This window comes from Somniosus microcephalus, chromosome 5 (genome assembly GCF_052327205.1).
Source record: "Somniosus microcephalus isolate GS21.2 chromosome 5, FLI_Smic_1.0, whole genome shotgun sequence".
Classification (NCBI taxonomy): domain Eukaryota; kingdom Metazoa; phylum Chordata; class Chondrichthyes; order Squaliformes; family Somniosidae; genus Somniosus; species Somniosus microcephalus.
Window position 1 is genome coordinate 69,824,454 of NC_140991.1, and position 20,461 is coordinate 69,844,914.

At 43.3% G+C, this 20,461-nt stretch overlaps 1 protein-coding gene across 10 annotated transcripts in view; it reads right to left on the reverse strand.

Moving 5' to 3' along the window:
- Positions 1 to 10,823: 10,823 nt before the first annotated feature.
- Positions 10,824 to 20,461, reverse strand: part of LOC147117099 (sickle tail protein-like) — a 702,547-nt gene continuing 692,909 nt past the window's right edge. For 8 of the 10 annotated variants that reach the window (XM_085987757.1, XM_085987755.1, XM_085987753.1 and 5 more), the window contains 3 exons: positions 18,609 to 20,360; positions 17,978 to 18,106; positions 10,824 to 17,254 (listed from right to left, as the gene is read on the reverse strand). In XM_085987757.1, coding sequence (XP_085843883.1) covers positions 16,751 to 17,254; positions 17,978 to 18,106; positions 18,609 to 20,360 — 2,385 coding nt within the window. In that variant the 3' untranslated portion in view covers positions 10,824 to 16,750. Of the gene's footprint in view, positions 17,403 to 17,977; positions 18,107 to 18,608; positions 20,361 to 20,461 lie in introns of all 10 variants that reach the window. The other 2 variants (XM_085987756.1, XM_085987758.1) reach the window with 2 other exon arrangements.

The window sequence follows — 20,461 nt, forward strand, 5'->3', positions numbered from 1 at the left end:
TCTTGGCTTCTGTTCTTTGGCTGTAGAAGACAATGAAATCAGAAGTCCTTTCTGTAACAGTTTGGTATTTTTAATAGGTGTGTAGAAACAATCTTGCTTGTATTTTTATCCCCTTTGTCCCATAATAGAACTTTCCTGTTCCTTTTTTCTTCATCCAAGAGACTTCAGTGGAGGTTAAATCAGGTACCTTGAAGGCACAGGAAGCAGTATCATTACTAGGAGTTCTTGGTTCTGGCCTTTTGCCTCTTCCAAGAGAAAACGCAGCATATGTATGTTTGACCCAGAATGTGCATTAAAATTAGATCCTTTTTTCTCTCTTCTGCCCACCCCCCAAACAGCCTGCCTTCTGTCCAATGCTAATAAATACAACTTTTTCTGTTTTTCAAGCTATTTTCCCCCATGCAAAGTGTGGATTTCTCCTCAAAGGTGTATTTTTGAGTGAAATAACTGCACTTCCATTTTATTAAAATGCAAAGGCTCCTGACCTTTCTCAAAAAAAAAAGGCTAAACGATGGGGATCAGAGCAATTATAAAAGGAGCTCTTGCAATTGTTTCACATGAGGCCCCAGCTATGAGTAATATCTAGAATAGTGGGACCAACAGTGAGATTTAACCAATGATATTTAAGGCTTGAGAAAGAAACCAGAATGACAGAGGATGGGGGTGAATTAGAGTGGGTTAATTAATCAAATCAGGCACAGAAAGGGAAATAGAGGGGGGGAAAAAGACTGGAATAAGAGAGAAAAGATTTAAAGGAAAAGTAAATCGACCAGCAAGTTCTGGAGATTCGCAACTCGCGGTGTATCACTTAATCCCTTGAACTTGCTAGCTGATTTGCGCACTAATAATGCCATGCATTGTTAATATGCAGTTATTTTTCCAACAAGATTCAGCCAGTTAACACCAGACATTCAAATACAATAATTTCTGTTGGTCAAATCTCAGTAGGGACTGAGTATTTTCATTCAGGTGTCAGGGTTGTCGGCCATGGCTGTGGCAGCACTCTTGGCTGCAAGTCAGAAGGTTGTGGGCTCAAGCCCCACTCCAGAGACTCGAGCACAAAAACTAGGCTGACACTCCAGTGCAGTACTGATGGGGTGCCGTCTTTCTGATGAGACATTAAACTGAGGACCCGTCTGCCCCCTCAGGTGGATGTAAAAGATCCCATGGCATTATTTGGAAGAGCAGGGCAGTTCTCTCTGGTGTCCTGGCAAATATTTATCCTTCAACCACCATCACTAAAACAGATTATTTGATCATAGAAACATAGGAGCAGGAGTAGGCCATTCGGCCCCTTGAGCCTGCCCCGCCATTCAATGAGATCATGGCTGATCATCCAAATTCAGTACCCTGTCCCTGCCTTCTCCCCATATACCTTGATCCCTTTAGCCTTAAGAAATATATCTAATTATTGAATATATTTAATTAATTGGCCTCCACTGCCTTCTGTGGTAGAGAATTCCACAGGTTCACCAATCTGGGTGAAGAAATTCCTCCTCATCTCTGTCCTAAATGGCTTACCCCTTATCCTTGGACTGTGACCCCCTGGTTCTGGACTCCCTGGCCATCGGGAACATCCTTCCTGCTTCTAGTCTGTCTAGTCCTGTTAGAATTTTATAAGTTTCAATGAGATCCCCTCATTCTTCTAAACTCCAGCGAGTATAAGCCTAATCGACCCAATTTCTCCTCATACGTCATTCCTGCCATCCCAGGTATCAGTCTGGTGAATCTTCGCTGCACTCCCTCCATGACAAGAACATCCTTCCTCCGATAAGGCAACCAAAACTGCACACAATACTCAAGGTGTGGTCTCACCAAGGCCCTGTATAACTGCAGCAAGACATCCTTGTTCCTGTACTTGAACCCCCTCGCTACGATGATCACATTGCTGTTTGTGAGACATTTTTGTGCGTTTCCTACATTACAACACTCAAAAATACTTAACTGGCTGTAAAGCACTTTGAGACGTACTGAGTTTGTGAAAGGTGCTATTCTATAAATGCTAGTTTTATCTTCAGGTGCACTTGAAGTTCAGGTATTCATTATTCGGTCTCTGTATAGCAGTTGGAGCATCCAGCATACAGTGGTTTGTGCTTTAATACAGAACTGGCTAGGTCGGTGCCGGCAATGCAGTGGCCCAAAATTGAAATAGTCTTCACTGGCAAGCTGACTGGGAAGGCCCAGCAGGACCCTACATCTCGCTGGTCTGATATAAATGATGCCCAAGCCCCAATAACAGGTGTGCTTCAGGCCTACTGTCCTGGCACCCAGTTTATACTGGCCAACCAATTCCTAGGCCAAAGGGTCGCGATTTGACATGATCATTTTGAGCCTCACTCTGTGGCCAAACCTATTACTCCAGGATCATTCTCATGGGCAAGGGCAACCTTACCTCTTGTGCTTTCTTCAAACTGGTTTCTTCTGTCTCCTCCAACCTCGCATTCAATATCGTGTGAAGAGGTAATGATTTCTTCATCTGAGATTGAGACCATCCATGCAGCTATCTCTACTGCTTCCTCCCACTCCTAAATATCCTCAGACACTTTGTTTCCCCATGCCCTTACCATTTCTTGCAACCCAATTTCCCTTCCTAGCCCTATGCTAGCTGGCATTATTGATGGCTCCCTTTTCCTTAGGCACCATCCCTCCTTTTTAAAACTGCCATCATCACCCTCTGACCTATTTGTGCACCTTACCTACTGTCTATTAAGATCCCCTTTCAAAGTCCTTGAATGGGTGGTTGAATTCTAGCGGTGTGTGTCTCTCCCAAAATTTCTGTTTCAACCCTTCCAATCTGACATTTTCTTGTCTAAAGGATGGAGATAGCTCTGCAAAAATCACGAATGATGCCCTCTATAATTGTAGTGCTTGAGCCCTCCACAGTATTTGATACGAGCAACTTTCTCTTTCAATGCCTCTCCTCTGGGTCCAGCTCTGAGACTGCTCTCGTGGTTCCATCCCTGCCTCTCTGACCAATGCCAGTGTCTTGCCAGCAATGGCTTCTCTTCACACCCCTGGAGCTCTGAATTTTGCCAAGCACCATTAGGCCCTCTTCCTTGTCTAAATGTCCCCAGTGCTATCATCAGCAGGAAAGGTGACCGCTTCTGTATATATGCTGATGACATACAGCCCTTACTTCTATATTGCTTCTTGTCTGACATAATTAAATTTAAAATCTGTCTTCAGTTCCCTCCACAGCCTTGTTCTGCCTGATTTCTGTGATCAGTTCTAGCCATGTAGATTTGCTTGCAACTTTAAATCCTCAGATCCTGGCCTTTAGTTCATGGTTCTCTCCTCCCCTCCCACACCCTTCTCCCTACCATTGAAGATAGAGCCTTCTGTCACCTCAGCACTACTCTCGAACACCCTCCCTAAATTCTATCACCTTTTTTAAAAACCTACTGAAAGCCCATCTTTTGGCCCAAGTTTTTCACCTTTCCTAAACCATCCCATGGCTTGGCTGTTCTGCTATTTATCTCCTCATGCTGTACTTTGGGATTGTATGTTAAAAACATTATATACATGCAAGTTGTTGAAGTGTTTGCAATTGTTTTGATGTGGTAGAGTTCACAACCCTAAAACTCCGAGTGCACTCCATGGCATGAGTGTGGCTGAGTTCTCCTCTGCTAGATCATGGCAGCAGCCATAATAAACCCTGTCCCAAATTATGGGGATGGGTCATTAACGTACTTCGGGTGGGCATCCACACCTGTAAGGGCACATCAGCGGCACTTGCATTGATGTAGGCCTGGAACGTCAAAGCAACAGCGTGCCACTATGGCGCAGCACAGGAAGCTAGGGAAGGACCTCCACAGACACTAAGGCAGCTTGACACACCTACTGCTCCCAAAGGAGCTGTTGGATCATTGCTAGAAAATAATCAATACCCTTTGGGATCAATTACCTGCTCTTTCCTGCATTTTGGAAGGCCCATAATGGAACTTGCATCTGGTCACAGCAGAGTTGGCCTATTAGAAGACAGACTCAGAGGAGTTTCTTGTGGTCTAATGGGGGGTAGTGTGCCTTGGCTGTGGCAGTATGGTGGAGGGGTTATTGTACAATCTATCAGTGGGCAGAGTGGGATAAACCCAGGTTGAACAGCACTGTGAGGAGGGTAGGCCAGGCAGGGAAGCGGCAGTATGGTGGAGGGGTTATTGTACGATCTATCAGTGGGCAGAGTGGGATAAACCCAGGTTGAACAGCACTGTGAGGAGGGTAGGCCAGGCAGGGAAGCAAAGAATAATTGTCTGAAGCTATTCCCTACTCATTCCCTCCCGCTAAATTCATTCTTTACCACTCAAGAGACTGTTCATTGCTTTTCAGCCCCAGAACTTGGGGCCGGGGGTTTGGGCCCTGAGGAACATGGATGAGGGTGGAAAACGATGGGAATAGGGCAGGGATAAATGTTGAACAAGTGAGCCTGGCAGGTAAAAGAATCCATTAGCTTTTGGGTGGGCCGTAACAGGGAACAATGGGCCAGGTGTCTGGTAGTCAAGTGGGCCAGTCTCGAGCCTTGTGGGTGAAAAGTTCAGAAGTGTCAGGCAACTGGAGACAAATTTCTGATGGGAGTTGGGAAATTATATGGATACATTAAATTTATTTTTACATTATATTATGAATTGCTTTTTTAAATATTGCTACAGTAAATGGAAACAATTATGGATATTTTTTTCCAGTGTTCCATTTGATTGATTCACCTTTTAAGATAGATCTGTGTAGGACCCAATTACAATTAATAAACATACATAACCAATCAGCTGAAATAAATTTGAAATGAGGTAGGACAAATTTATTGGGACATAGAAACTTGTGTTTGTTAGTGTGACAGACAATAGGAAATGCACACAGTTGTACCATGTACAACGATAATGTACTCGAACCATATTCCATAATTTATAGAACTGCCAATAGTCACTGGCATTGAAATGGAGTTGTGCATTAGCAGTAATGTTAGCACAATGGTATGACATTCCTTTGTCTGCAAGTTTAACATTAAGATTTTTGTTACTAATATTGCATAGTGGGATTTTAACCATGTCACAGCATTGTCCTCAGGGCAACACCATTTAATTGTGTTTCACTCAAAATACTCGTGTCTAGGTTTTGACTTTGAGCACATTAAATGGGCTAAACTTTTGCTTGTTCTTTCATGTGAAGACCTAGAAGGGAGGTGTTCCCCGGGTCTGCACCTAAACGCACCAAATATTAAAAGCAGATAGGTTGGACTGCACGCTTGTAAAGGAACGTAGCTGATTTTTTTTCTTCCATTAATTTAAATGGAGTTCCCCTTGACCTGCCTGGTGTTCTGATATTTGCTGCGGCCAGGTGCAGCCCCAGGAAAATCTCCCCTGCACTGAATAATATGGTCTCTCTAGATTTCGCTTCCAACATGTACAAGAATTCATTAATCCAATTATACATGTGGAGAGCAGGCATGACCACTAGAGGGTGCACATGTTTCACAGCTGAGCAGGAACCTTGTTTTTGATGGGCAACATACCAATCGGCACTGTGAGCACAGCAACAATACTATACTTATTCTCTAAGGCCTGATGGACCAGCTGATCATTTCTCATATGTTCCATGTATATTTATAATTGATTTGACTCTCACCAGCCTTGGCCATCCCTTTTTAAGTTTTTCTTTCATTAGTCTTTTAAATCATGCTTCATTACTTGGTGAGCGCTCAAAACAAACTAATCCCCCCTCTCCCTAAAATCATAAAAAGGGACTGGGGATGATTAAATGCTAGGAAGTTCAGACTAGTCTAGAAGCACACGATCATAGTACCCACATTCAAAACATCCAGCCCAGCGACAGATCCATTACTCTTGCAACAGCAAGTAAATTCATAAATTTTAGGAGTATGTGATTATGTGTAAGGTAATAACCTAGCAAATGACAGATTCTGAGGAGGTGATATCCCAAGTGGACTGTGGTGTATGTAAACTTCCAGAAAGCATTTGGTAAAGTACCTCACATAGGCTTGCTACAAATGCTTAAAGCAGTGGCAGTTCAAGGTAAAACTTGCAAATAGGTAAGATACTGCCTGACGGGTAGAAAGCTGTCTGAACGTGTGCTGCCCTTCCCCCTGGCCTACTGTCATTGGTTACCTTAAAGTGCTCCAGATTGCTATACAGTTTGGGGCACAATGTGCGGCCTGTGTAGTGTATCCAGGGAAAGCATATTTTCGGCAATAGCCCACACTAGCAGAGGATGAGGGGTTTCCGGCTGCCACTCGCCAGACTGTGGGTCACCCACAATGGTGGAGCCAGTAGAGGGGGGGTGGTCATTACTCCCCCACCAAATCATTTTGAGGTCAGCCTCCTTCACCCGTCTTCGGCCTTCAGATCCTGTAAGTCTGGGGGTTCCCAGCTCATCCACTGGACTAGGTAAATCGGCACTCCCTAGAGTACTTGAACATGGTGTTGCCTCCCCAAATCTCTGCCCGTCTTTCCCACCATTCCATGTTTGAACTTCTCCACTCATGTTTCCTCCCGCCACGACCCTCAAACGGCCTTTCAAAGTCACAAATGACATCCTATGTGACTGTCACCATGGTGAATGATTCCTCCTCATCCTTCTCGACCTGTCTGCAGTTTTTGACACTGATGACCACACCATCCTCCTCCAACGCCTCTCCACAGTTGTCCAGCAAGGTTAGAGTGCCCTCGCCTATCCAGTTGTAGCCAGAGAGGCTCCTGCAATGGCTTCTTTTCCTGCTCCTGCACCGTTACCTCTCGTGTGGTTCCCCCCCCCCCCCCCCCCAGGATCTATCCTTGTCCCCCATCTATTTATTTAGACACTGCCCCTCAACACCATCCTAAAACATGTTAGATTCCACATGTACGCTGATGCCACCCAGCTGTATCTCACCACCACCTCTCCCGACCCCTCCACTGCCTCTGATTTGCTATGCTGCTTGTCCGACATCCAGTATTGGATGAGCAGAAATTTCCTCCAATCAAATATTGGGAAGACCAAAGCCATTATCTTTGGTCCCAGTCACAAACTCTGTTCCCTAATCACCAACTGCAACCCTCTCCCTGGTCACTGTCCAAGGCTGATCCAGCCTGTTCGCAGCCTTGGTGTCATATCTGATCCTGAGCTGAGTTTCCAACCCGATATCCTCTCTGTCACCAGGACCACTTACATTCACCTCTGTAATATTACCAGTCTCCACCCCACCTAAGCTCACCTGCTGCTGAAACCATAATCCATGACTTTGTTACCTTCCCACTGGACTATTGCTGGCCAGCCACCCCCCTACCACCCTCCGTAAACATGAATTCATCCAAAACTCAGCTGCCTGTATTCTAACTTGCACCAAGGTCCGTTTATCCATCACCCCCCGTGCTTGCTGACCTACACTGGCTCCCCATCCGCCAGTGCCTCAATTTTAAAATTCTCATCCTTGGGTTCAAATCCCTCCATGGCCTCGACCTTGCCTATCTCTAACTTCCTCCAGCTCTACAACCCTCCAAGATGGCTGCAGTCCTCCAATTCTGGCCTCTTACGTGGCCCTGATTTTCATCACTCCACCACTGGCAGCCGTGCCTTAAGCTGCCAAGGAGCTGAGCTCTGGAATTCCCTCCCTAAATCTCTGCCTGCCTCTCCCCCTTTAAGACGCTCCTTAAAACCTACCTCTTTGACCAAGCTTTTGGTCATCTGTCCTAATAGCTCCTTTTGTGACTCACTGTCAAATCTAGTCTGATAACGCTCCTATTGTTTTTCCCAGAAAAAAACATTTCATTAGCTTATCTGGGTAATCAAAGAATACCTCTTACCAATTGTACTGGAAAGCCCTTTCATCACTGTTTTCTGAGAGGGGCAAGTAGAAAAGACAATTTTTTTTTGACTCTAGGAAAGAGACTTTGAAAAAAGGAGGCTGCACAGGGATTCAGGAAGCAAAAGCTAATGGAAACAGAAGAATGCAGATGGGTTTATTCATAATTTTTATATTGTGAAGATTGAACTAAAGTCAATTTGATCATATCCATTGATCTGTATATTCACCTAACTGGTATAAAGTCATTTAATGATTCAAACTGTTTTTTTATATATTTGTTTATGGGATGTGGGCATCGCTGGCAAGGCCAGCATTTATTGCCCATCCCTAGTTGCCCTTGAAAAGGTGATGGTAAGCCGCCGCCTTGAACTGCTGCAGTCTGTGTGGTGAGGGTACTCCTACAGTGCTGTTAGGTAGGGAATTCCAGGATTTTGACCCAGCGATGATGAAGGATTGGCAATATACTTCTAAGTCAGGATGGTGTGTGACTTGGAGGGTAACTTGGAGGTGGTGGTGTTCCCATGTACCTGCTGTCCTTGTCCTTCTAGGTGGTTGAGGTTGTGGGTTTGGGAGGTGCTGCCGAAGAAGCCTTGGCGAGTTGCTCAAGTGCATCTTGTAGATGGTACACACTGCAGCCATGATATGCTGGTGGTGGAGGGAGTGAATGTTTAAGGTGGTGGATGGGGTGCCAATCAAGCGGGCTGCTTGGTCCAGTTAAGTTTCTGGTCAATGGTGACCCCCAGGATATTGACAGTAGGGAATTTGGTGATGGTAATGCCGTTGAATGTCAAGGGGCAGCGGTTAGATACTCGCTTGTTGGAGATAGTCATTGCCTGGCACTTGTGTGGCACGAATGTTACCTGCCACTTATCATGCCAAGCCTGAATGTCGTCCAAGTCTTGCTGCATGCGGGCATGCATCATTATTTGAAGAGTTGCAAATGGCACTGAACATTGTGCAGTCATCAGCAAACATCCCCACTTCTGTCCTTTTAATGGAGGGAAGTTCATTGATGAAGCAGTTGAAGATGGTTGGGCCTAGGACACTGCCCTGAGGAACTCCTGCAGCGATGTCCTGGGGCTGTGATGATTGACCTCCAACTACCACAACTGTCTTCCTTTGGCTGGAGTCATACCTAGCACAGTGGAGAGTTTCCCCCCCCAGATTCCCATTGACTTCAGTTTTACTAAGGCTCCTTGATGCCACACTCGGTCAAATGCTGCCTTGATGTCAAGGGCAGTCGCTCTCATCTCGCCTCTGGAATTCAGCTTTTTTGTCCATGTTTGGACCAAGGCTGTAATGAGGTGTGGAGCTGAGTGGTCTTGGCGGATTCCAAACTGGGCATCAGGGAGCAGGTTATTGGTGAGTAAGTGCCGCTTGATAGCACTGTCGCCGACACCTTCCATCACTTTGCTGATGATTGAGAGTAGACTGATGGGGTGCTAATTGGCCGGATTGGATTTGTCCTGCTTTTTGTGGACAAGACATACCTGGGCAGTTTTCCACATTGTCGGATAGATGCCAGTGTTATAAATGTACTGGAACAGCGTGGCTAGAGGCGCGGTTAGTTCTGGAGCACAAGTCTTCAGCACGACAGTCGGCATGTTGTCGGGGCCCATAGCCTTTGCTGTGCGCTCAGCCGTTTCTTGGCATCGTGTGGAGGGAATCGAATTAGCTGAAGACTGGCTTCTGTGATGGTGGGGACCTCAGGAGGAGGCCAATATGGATCATCCACTTAACACTTCTGGCTGAAGTTGGTTGCAAACGCTTCAGCTTTGTGTTCTGCACTCACCTGCTGGGCTCCACCATCGAGGATGGGGATATTCATGGAGCCTCCTCCTCCTGTTACTTGTTTAATGGTCCACCAGCATTCACGATTGGATGTGGCAGGACTGCAGAGCTTTTGATCTGATCTGTTGATTGTGGGATTGCCTAGCCCTGTCTATAGCATGCTGCTGCCCCTTTTTAGCATACATGTAGTCCTGTGTTGCAGCTTCCCCAGGTTGACTCATTTTTAGGTACACCTGGTGCTGCTCCTGGCATGCTCTTCTACACTCATTGAATGAGGGTTAGTCCCCTGGCTTGATGGTAATGCTACAGTGAGGGATATGCTGGGCCATGAGGTTACAGGGTGTGATGGAATACAGTTCTGCTGCTGCTGCGGGCCCACAGCACCTCATGGATACCCAGTTTTGAGCTGCTAGATCTATTCTGAATCTATCCCATTTAGCACTGTGGTAGTGCCACACAACACGAGTGTCCTCAGTGTGAAGATAGGACTTCATCGCCACAATGACTGTGCGGTGGTCACTGCTACCAATGTTATCATGGACAGCTGCATCTATGACCGGTACATTGGTGAGGATGAGGTCAAGTAGGTTTTTCCCTCATGTTGGTTCTCTCGCCACCTATCACAGGCCCAGACTGGCAGCTATGTCCTTCAGGACTCGGTCAGTAGTGGTGCTACTGAGCCACTCTGCTGATGGACATTGAAGTCCCCCACCCAGAGTACATTCTGTGCCCTTGCTACTCTCAGTGCTCTTCCAAGTGGTGTTCAACATGGAGGAGTACCGATTCATCAGCTGCGGGAGGACGGTAGGTGGTAATCAGCAGGAGGTTTCATAATAAATAGGAGCAGGAGTAGGCTAATCGGCCCCTCGAGCCTGCTCCGCCATTCAATAAGATCATGGCTGATCTGATCCTTGCCTATGCTTGACCTGAAGCCATGAAACTTCATGGGGTCCGGAGTCAATGTTGAGGATGCTCAAGGCCACGCTTTCCTGACTGTAAACCAATGTGCCGCCACCCCTGGTGGGTCTGTCCTGCCGGTAGCACAGGACATAGCCAGGGATGGTTATGGAGGTGTTTGGGACATTTGGACTCGGTCTGCCTTCGGCGTGATTAAAAAAAATTCAAAGATTGAAGAAATTAATGTGGAAGATATGGAGACCTGTTCCAGATCACAGGAGGAGTGCGTTGTTCCATCAGTGGGTTCTGCTATCGTACAAGTACATATAGGACAGTACTAGTGGAATGGCAGATAAAGTTTAATGTGGATAAGCATAAAGTAATACATCGGGAGGAAAAATAAGGAATCGGCATATATACAATGGGAAAGAGCTGAAACGTGGATGAACGACAAGATAAGAACATAAGGAGCAGGAGTAGACCAATCGGCCCCTCGAGCCTGCTCCGCCATTCAATATCATGGCTGATCTGATCCTAACTGCCAATCCACTATCGCAGAACCATCTCCTGACAGAATTAGACACACGAAATAGGAGCAGGATCAGGTTACACGGCCCCTGGGCCCGCTCCGCTACCCCCAGGGCCATGACCAATCCAAACCTAGACTCTTCCAAATTCCTGCCCGTAACCCTTAATTCCCTTCACTTCTAGGAATCTGTCTATTTGTGTTTTAAATTTATGTAACGATGTAGCTTCTACAGCTTTTTGGGGCAGCATATTCCATGGACCTACCACCCTCAGTGAAGTAGTTCCTCCTCATCTCAGTTTTGAAAGAGCAGCCCCTAGTTCTAGTTTCACCCATCATCGGGAACATCTTCCCCGCAGCCACCCGATCCAACCCCTTCACAATCTTATGTTTCAATAAGATCGCCTCTCATTCTTCTGAACTCCAATGAGTAGAGTCCCAATCTACTCAACCTCTCCTCATATATGTCCATCCCCTCATCCCCGGCATTAACCGAGTGAACCTTCTTTCTACTGACTCGAGAGCAAGTATGTCTTTTCTTAAGTATGGACACCAAAACTGTACGCAGTATTCCAGGTGCGGTCTCACCAATACCTTGTACAACTGAAGCAATACCTCCCTATTTTTATATTCTATCCCCCTAGCAATGAAAGCCAACATTCCATTGGCCTTCTTAATCACTTGCTGCACCTACATACTAACCTTTTGAGTTTTGTGCACCAGGACCCCCCAGATCCCTTTGTTCTTCAGTACTTTCCAGTTTCTTGCCATTAAGATAATAACTTGCTCTACGATTTTTCCTGCCAAAGTGCATAACCTCACACTTTCCAGTATTGTATTCCATCTGCCAAATCTCTGCCCACTTACTTAGCCTGTCTATGTCCCCTTGCAGGTTTTTTATGTCCTCCTCACTCACTACTTTCCCTCCCACCTTAGTATCATCTGCAAACTTTGATATGTTACACTCGGTCCCCTCCTCCAAATCATTAATATAGATTGTAAAGAGTTGGGGACCCAGCACTGACCCCTGCGGAACACCACTAGTTACTGATTGCCAGTCTGATAATGAACCATTTATCCCAGCTCTCTGCCTTCTGTTAGATAGCCAATCCTCTATCCATGCCAGAATATTACCCCCAATCCCGTGATTTTTTATCTTAAGCAATAATCTTTTGTGTGGCACCTTGTCAAATGCCTTTTGGAAGTCTAAATACACTACGTCCACTGGTTCCCCTTTATCCACCCTATATGTTACTTCCTCAAAGAACTCCAGCAAATTTGTCAAACATGACTTCCCCTTCATAAAACCATGCTGACTTTGTCCTATTAAATTATGATTATCCAAATGTCCTGTTACTGTCTCCTTAATAATGGACTCCAAAATTTTACCTACCACAGATGTTAGGCTAACCGATCTACAGTTTCCAGCCTTCTGTCTACTGCCCTTTTTAAATAAGGGTGTTACATTAGCAGTTTTCCAGTCTGCCGGGACCATTGCCGAGTCCAGGGAGTTTTGGAAAATTATTACCAATGCATCCACAATCCCTACCGCCACTTCCCTCAAGACCCTAGGATGTAAGCCATCAGGTCCAGGTGATTTATCCGCCTTGAGTCCCATTATTTTACTGAGTACCACTTCCTTAGTGATTTTGATCGTGTTTAGCTCCTCCCCCCCTTTAGCCCCCTGTTTGTCCAGTGTTGGGATATTCTTAGTGTCTTCTACTGTAAAGACTGATGTAAAATATTCAGTGTTTTTGCCATCTCCATATTTCCCACCATTAATTTCCTGGTCTCATCCTCTAAGGGAGAATGCAGGCAGATAAAGCCATTAAAAAGGCCTATAGTATTTTGGGTTTTATAAATATGGACATAGAATACAAGAGTAAAGAAGTAGTGATTAAATTTGTACAAAACACTGGTTAGGCTTCAGTTACAGTACTGTGTGCAGTTTTGGGCACCCCATTATAGAAAGGATATTAAAGCCACAATGTCAAATGTTAGTTCACCAGGATGCTGCCAGGGAATAGAAACTAAAGTTATAAGAGAGGCTAAGAGAAAATTTAATAGAGGTTTTTAAAATCCTGAAGAATTCTAATTGGGTGACTAGGGAAAGATTATTTCCTTTGTTACAACTGTTACTAAAGAGAGAAGTTAGGAGAAATTTCTTTAGGCAGAAGCTTGTTGGAACATAGAATTACTTTTCGTAGGGAGTAGAGGTCGGACCATTGGATAAATATTTGAAGCAGAGGGAGAGGATTATCTGAAGAGAGCAGGGCAATGGGATGAGTTTTGGATTATTTTAGCAAAGATCTGGCACACCATGCAGGATTGCGGTGGCCCACAATTAATATTTAAATGAAACATCTGCCTGCTTGTTTCCACCACCACTGGTTCTGCCCTGCAGAAATGGCATTACAGCACAGAGTGGGCAGAATTCCAGCCAGAGGACTTCTGCTCCTGGTTGTCCAATTACTGTCCCAAAATCAGGTGGCTCAGTGTCAAATCCAGGCTTTAACTGTCCAGAGCTGCACATTACAAAATGGCCACTTGGGTGAGGTGACAGAAGGCTACTTATTGGCACCCATGAAACCATACACCAGCTTCAGGACAGGGCAGAGGCAATAAGGGGAAGACTACTCAAAATAAATGATGCTTTACTGTAATTAAGGTATCAAAATTGAAAACCACTTATTTCAATGTGAAATGGGCCTTGCATCAATCGGAAGGGGAATGCAGGGATTAGCAGAATTCTGGCAAAGTGCAAGAACAATCCAACCTACTGCAACCATACTCCCTTCCTGAAGACATTGACTCCATGTTGGAATAATCCCAAAGGTGCTGGGAGCTCACCCGAGTGCCAGCCTAGATAACAAATGTCAGTTGGCTATTAAACTGAATAAAGTATCAGAGCTGAGCCCGATCCAGTCTTCACCTACTTCCACATGAGCACTTCGGGCAGGGTTTACTAAATGGCGAGGATGAACAGAAGGAACACTGACTGATTTTTTTTGCTGCCTAACTGACAGGCATGGAGAGTAATTGCAGTACCCTTACTGCCCCCTCTGGTTGAGATTAGTTAATGCAGTGCAGATTGGGGATTGAGCCTGGGACCTTGCTGGAATGCTTAACTGCTGAGTGTGTAAACCAGATCAGCCACTGGCATGAGCTGTCTGCAGCTTTGATGCTCATGAGTGGAGTAGGCGGCGCCATCTCAGGAGGCACCAAGATCTAAGTTAGCAGTTGGATTTCGTGAACATTTCTGAAGGCAGCAGTGTAAACCTGGCTGGTCCAGGTGAAGGGTGTCTTGTTTGGCCAGGCAGATGATGTTTGCACTGGGGAAAGAACCACAGCCAAAAGCAAAGCTGCAACTTGCAGCTATTTTTATACTGGTGCTGTTTAATTTTTAGATTCAGTGAACCAACTCGTTGCATCTATACTAATAAATCCAGCTCTAGGGCAGAGGCAAAGAACCACCTAGAACTGGGACACCGATTCTGCTGCCAGGATGAGACTACTCAGATTCAGTTGGATAAACACAGCAAGCTGGCTCATGGGTGGCAGGCTCCAGAATACAAATTAAATGAGCACCGATCTAAAACCAACTTAAGACCTGCAAACAATTGAGGATACTTAGTTGTATTTCAGTTCTTCCAGGAGCACTGGGACTCTCAGGCATGGGTAAAGCTGTTCTGCAATATAAATATGGCATTAGCCAACTAAATATTAAAAATATTCAAGCTTTTGCTTGAATCAAAACTTGGGATTAGTGGCCTCGTTTAAAGTGACATTGTCACTTGGTAAAGTATTGTACAGAAGCTTTTTAAACAATGGGAGTGTGCAGGGCACAATTGGTGATATGGTGATGTTCCTTCACATTTGCTGCTGTACATTTATAATTGGAAATCTCAATTTCCCAACAAGCTGAACACAACCTCCCCAGTTAGCCGATACGAGTAGTGTTTCTCGAGCAACTGTCCCAGTAACGCAGCCTGCTCAAACTAAATTCCCAAAGCAGCATCAACCTTTTAATAGGACACAACAAACAATTGTGAAGTGATTCTACTTGTTCATCTTTTACCTTCTAACCATGTAGGGATGAAGCAGCAGTAACATTTACAGCACCCTTCAAAAGAAAATACTGCCAAATTTATTATTGCTCAAAGGACAAGAAACAGAACTACAAGCATGCAGCCCTTTATGTCATTGCTTCTTCACAAGGCTAGAGTTTGCAGCTCACCACAATGCTGTATTTTACAATATAATATGTTTTACAAATAACAAAACTATGTACAAAAACCTCGATGTGCAAACATGCCCCATCTTATAGATCACATATACCCATCTGTTTCTTAAAATATATCTTATAATAAAAAGGCATGCAAATAAACAAACTTTGGTACTAGAGTGAAAACTATAAGCATCCCTGCAGATTTATAAGCAGATATGTGTATATAAATATATCATATACACACATAAAACATACAAGTTTGTCAGTTTTACGAGTCTCTCAATGTGGGTTAACAGTCCTTAATAAGCAACTGCAACTAGCAAACTAGCATTCACTTTCATGAAAATAGGCAAAAATCAGGTTTAAAAAAAACAATTGTACAACTAGATTTTAAAGACTATTAAATGGAAGTACAAAAACACTGCTTTGGAGCAATTAGAAAGAAAAGTCAGCTATACATAAAAACTGAAGCAAAATAGGAAACAGTTTTTCATCCATCACTCCAAAAAAAAGCAATACTCATATCTTTATTATTAAGAGAATGGCAGTACATCAGATAGTATATCTACAACATTACACCAGTCTTGCACTCATCCAAACCACATATTTAATCTGCATTATCGTGTCCCTTTTCATTGTCATGAGAAGCATTAAGTATTATTTATAAGCACTCCCAATAGTGGAAATTTAAAACCAAAATTGCAGACTTAATTGGGAATATTGATTATTTCTTGCCTTAATGAAATATGTAGCTAGGTATGGTTTATAAAAATTGCAACAGGTCATACATTAAGCAACAGGCAGCTGCCCTTCACCTAGTATTATTACTGCAGGGAAAATGCACCTGCTAAGGGTTAAGAAACACCCATTAAAGTGTTTATTCCATATCTTTAATATAGTGATAAGTCTACTAACAAATATGCTGAATAAGTATAATTCAGTGCAAACCGTGTGTACGCAGTTACTTGGTTACTGTTTTATCTTTGACCTGTACTGAATATAATCTTATATCTGTTACAATTCTCCAGCTTTTTTTCCATATAATTATGTTTTGGTATGGAATAATTTATGTTAGTCTTAAATCAGTATCCCAGTGTTCATTATTCAAACTTTACAATAGTTAAAGCAATATCAACTGCGCAAAGTGAAAAAATACTCTGTGTACAAAACAATGTGCTTGAAAAAAAGTTGCCAGCAGGTGAATGTCTTTGCTATTATGCTCATTATATCTTAACGTGCAATCTTTTATTATACCACCTGATTTTAAGTCTGGTTAACTAGAACACTTATTTACAAGAGAAACACTGCAAGTGTACTTCACATTTCCCTAGAAACCACACAAGGAATTCAGTGTTTGCAGGTTTACAAAGACCTGTTCATTCTGGCTATGCTGAATGCACACTACGTGAGAAACTTTACAAAATCATAATGAAATTAATAGCATTCTATAGCAATTTTTTTTTTTTTTTTTTTTTTATAAAGTGAAAATTAAAGATGGTAGGGTTCCAACGTGTTGCCTCTACGCTGTTTCTTTGACAGTGGCCACGGTGGATTTGCTCTGGTTCGTGTTCTGTTGCTTGTAGCTTGCGAAGCTAGCGGTATGGATTGTCCGGATGCTCTTCGCACCTTGAATCAGTGAGGTGGGAGAAACTGGGGAGGGGCAAGAGGTTGAGGAAGATGAAGTGGGCCTACCATTTGGAGTGTGTAGTGGAAATGAAAGAGGCTGACCTCTGCCTGTTAAGGCAGGGTTCTGAGCATGAAGCTTAAGGGAGCCATTAGAGGTAGAAGGGATATGAGACACAGATGGAAGTTGAGCATTACGACCTGCAGTTGGAGGGAGAACATTAGTAGCAGATAGGGGATATTTACTGGAAGTACTGGGATGGTTAGTGTTGTCATGGCTAGGACCAGGCACAGAGCTACTTTTCCCAGAGCTGGGAGAAAGGGCTGGGATCTTAGAAGCAGGTAAAGTAGGGGAAGTAGCCTTACTCTCCCCACCAGCTTTCTTAGCACTTCCATTAGCCTGCGAACAAAGATGGCAGGAGATAAAGTTTGTCAGAGAGCCAGCAACATTTTAGCCATGGGGCCTGCCACAACAGTCCCAGGCAGACAAAAGAATTAACAGTGCAGAACCTTATTATCCTGGTGAGCCTTGCAGGAGTTTAACGGACCTGGTAAATCCCACAACATATAAATGTGGAAAGAAAGAAAAAAGTATGAATATTATTGAGGATTATTAAAACCATGCTTTTCTAATATTAGAATGCAAGCTTGGAAAAAAACTAATTAACCAGTAATTCATATTCTAATCCATTCACTAGACATAAATTTTCACAGTAGTTAGTTCAGATATGTCAGCATTGGTTACTTCAGCCATTCCAATTACACACTATAATCCTGATGGAAAATGAATGGGAAACAATACAATAGCAAGTTACTTGTTAAAGGGTTTACTGCACGAGAGGATACAGATGTACATCAACAAGAGGTTACTGACAGAGAAATGGGAAGATACTTAAGAGTATTACAGCAAAGACACACAGAATATTTTATACAGTACATCAGTATTTACAAGCTGATACCAGGTCCGGGTTCATAATTTAATTCAATAATTAAAATGAGATATGATAACAAACATTGAAATTTAATGTCAACAGCTTGTATTTTATGAAGAAAACATTTAAAAATTCACAAATATTATAATTTCCTTCATTATTTTCTGGACAGACTTCTAGAACAAAACTACCTGTCGGAACTGTCGTTGGGGGTCCTGAAGCTTCTGTTTTGTCACCTTTTCTGTATTTCCCTGTTGCTGTCTTATTTTTGATCCCACAGAGACTGGCATTCGGCTGGTTGGGGACATCAGACTTGAACTCTGGAAGAAAATTAAATCATCACATTTAAAACAAAGCACAGTAGATTGTTACTCCTGTGAACATATTTGAATCACCATGTGGATTAGTGGATCTCCAGAAAAATCAGAAAACAGACTGGTTATCTTGTATAGCATCTATGTGGATCACCATTACCTTAATATTAGGGAAATCCATTTACCTTTACATGCACAGGGAACAGAATCGCAGTCCCCATTTCAACCAGATTCAAGATTGATTAGAGGTGCAGGGGGTGGAAAACAAAAGTTATTTTACAAGAAGCTTACATTACCTGAAGGTCACCCAGTTAGACCAAAGCATCATTATACTTCCAATTAACAAAAATCAAATTGCCAACTTGCATGAGCAATCAGATTAATAAACATTAGCTTTTCCCAACACCACTGTCCACCAAACCATTAACCAGTTATGCTTCAGCTGTTAGAAACCAGAAAGAGTCACGTCACCCGCATGAAGCAGATAATAAAGAATGCAATAGGACACCTGCGGTTCACTTGCTTTTGTAGAGACTTTTGGAAGGAGTGGTGGTTTGGTCTTGGTGTTTTGAGGTGCCTTCGCAGTTGAAAGCAACAGCTGATCAGTAGCTTTGGTCTCATCCCATGACACAGCCCCTTGAGATAATTCACAGATTTGTGATGGGCAGGTTGTGTATTCTTCCTCCTGCTCTGCTATCTTTGGGCTCATTTCACTGATTGTTGTTTCTAACTGTTTGATGGTTTGCTCCAGACTATCCAAGGTCTTGTAAGTATTTTTCCGAATCCGATCTGTTCTGGATGCATTAGATACCACATCAGTGGAGCTATGTTGCTTTGATTGTATGGTTTTGGTAGAGGCTTCATCTTTGCTCTTTGATTGTACGATCTCAAATCGTTTAGCTTCCTTGTGGTGCTTCACTGTTCCATCAAGTTCTTCTTCATCTTCATAAACCACTACCTGCAGGGTTTTCTTCCCGGTCTTTGTGCCTGTTTTAATAGCTTGGGTCAGTGCTGCAAGTTGTCTTTTGGGGAATTTGAATTTAAACTTCTTCTTGGTGTCTGGCTTATTGGCAAATGAGCCTGCCACACAATCAGATTTTGAGTCATCACATTCTATTACACCAGATTTACTTTCTTTCGGTGCATTAAATTCAGTGGAACCAAGATGGCTATCATGTCCATACCCACTAGATTTGTCCCATAATGAACTAGTTGCCGAATCCACAGTAGAAGAAATTCTGTTTGAATGCACTTTATCATTAATCATTGTAGATTCTGCTACAGTTTCTGTATCACTGGACAGCTCAGCATTTTCATTCTCTTCATCTATTTTCTCTTCAGCCATCATCTTTTCTAATTCTTCATCACATTCCTCAAATACTGTTGACAATCTTTTGTAAGCTGATCGGATGTCCATTGGTTCATCAAAGATAATAATTACTGGTTTTTTATCTGTGAAAAGCACTGGGTCTTCGTTCCTAGCCTCCTGATAACTACTCAGATAGGCTGTCATTTCTCGATTTGCATCAACGTTCACTGTCTGGATGTCTTCTCCTTTCTTGTTCACTATTTCATTAACCTCTCCACTGGACAGAGCCTGGACCTCAGTGTTTGTGATCATAAATGCTATGTTGTCACTTGATGGGGACTCCTCTCCAGAGGAACTTGAAGATTCAGCATCGTCCAAATATCTGATGGTAACTTTTTTGGGGGTCTTCGGTCTCAATACTACCTGTTGGCTATAGTTTTCCATCGGTTTACTCGAGTCTGCTGATGGCATTTCCCATTCTTGATGATTAGATTTATTAGCAATTGAATCATGCTGGTCCAGAATTGAAGTGGATTGTTGTACCACAGGTAAGATCATACTTGTTTTCTTAATCGTGGAGCAAACACTCTGACCAACAACCTCCTCAGATGTGGAAATATTTACACAGACTGAGTTGTCCATCCCACATGCCGAGTCAAAATCTTGCAGCCCATTTTCAGTTTTAACCTCTACAATTGATTCATAATTTTTTATTGCAGGCATAAACTCTCTCTCTGGTGTGGCATCTTCCTTATTTTCAACAGATTGAAGGACAATATGCATCTTATCTGGCACAGGTTCCTCTTCCTCTTCCAAGTATTTTGATGCATCCTTAGGGTACGGCAAAGGCACAGGAGTGTCACTCAGTGTCTGAAGCTCGATTTGAGAATGAGCCGATTGAACATTATGGAATACGAACACATTGGAAGTCATCGGTGCATCACAAGAAACCTGTAAAAAAAGGAAAAGAAAATCTACAAATACAAGAATACTCTGCAAAGCATTTTTTTAAATCAAAAATATCTATGAATTATAATAGATGATAGTAATTT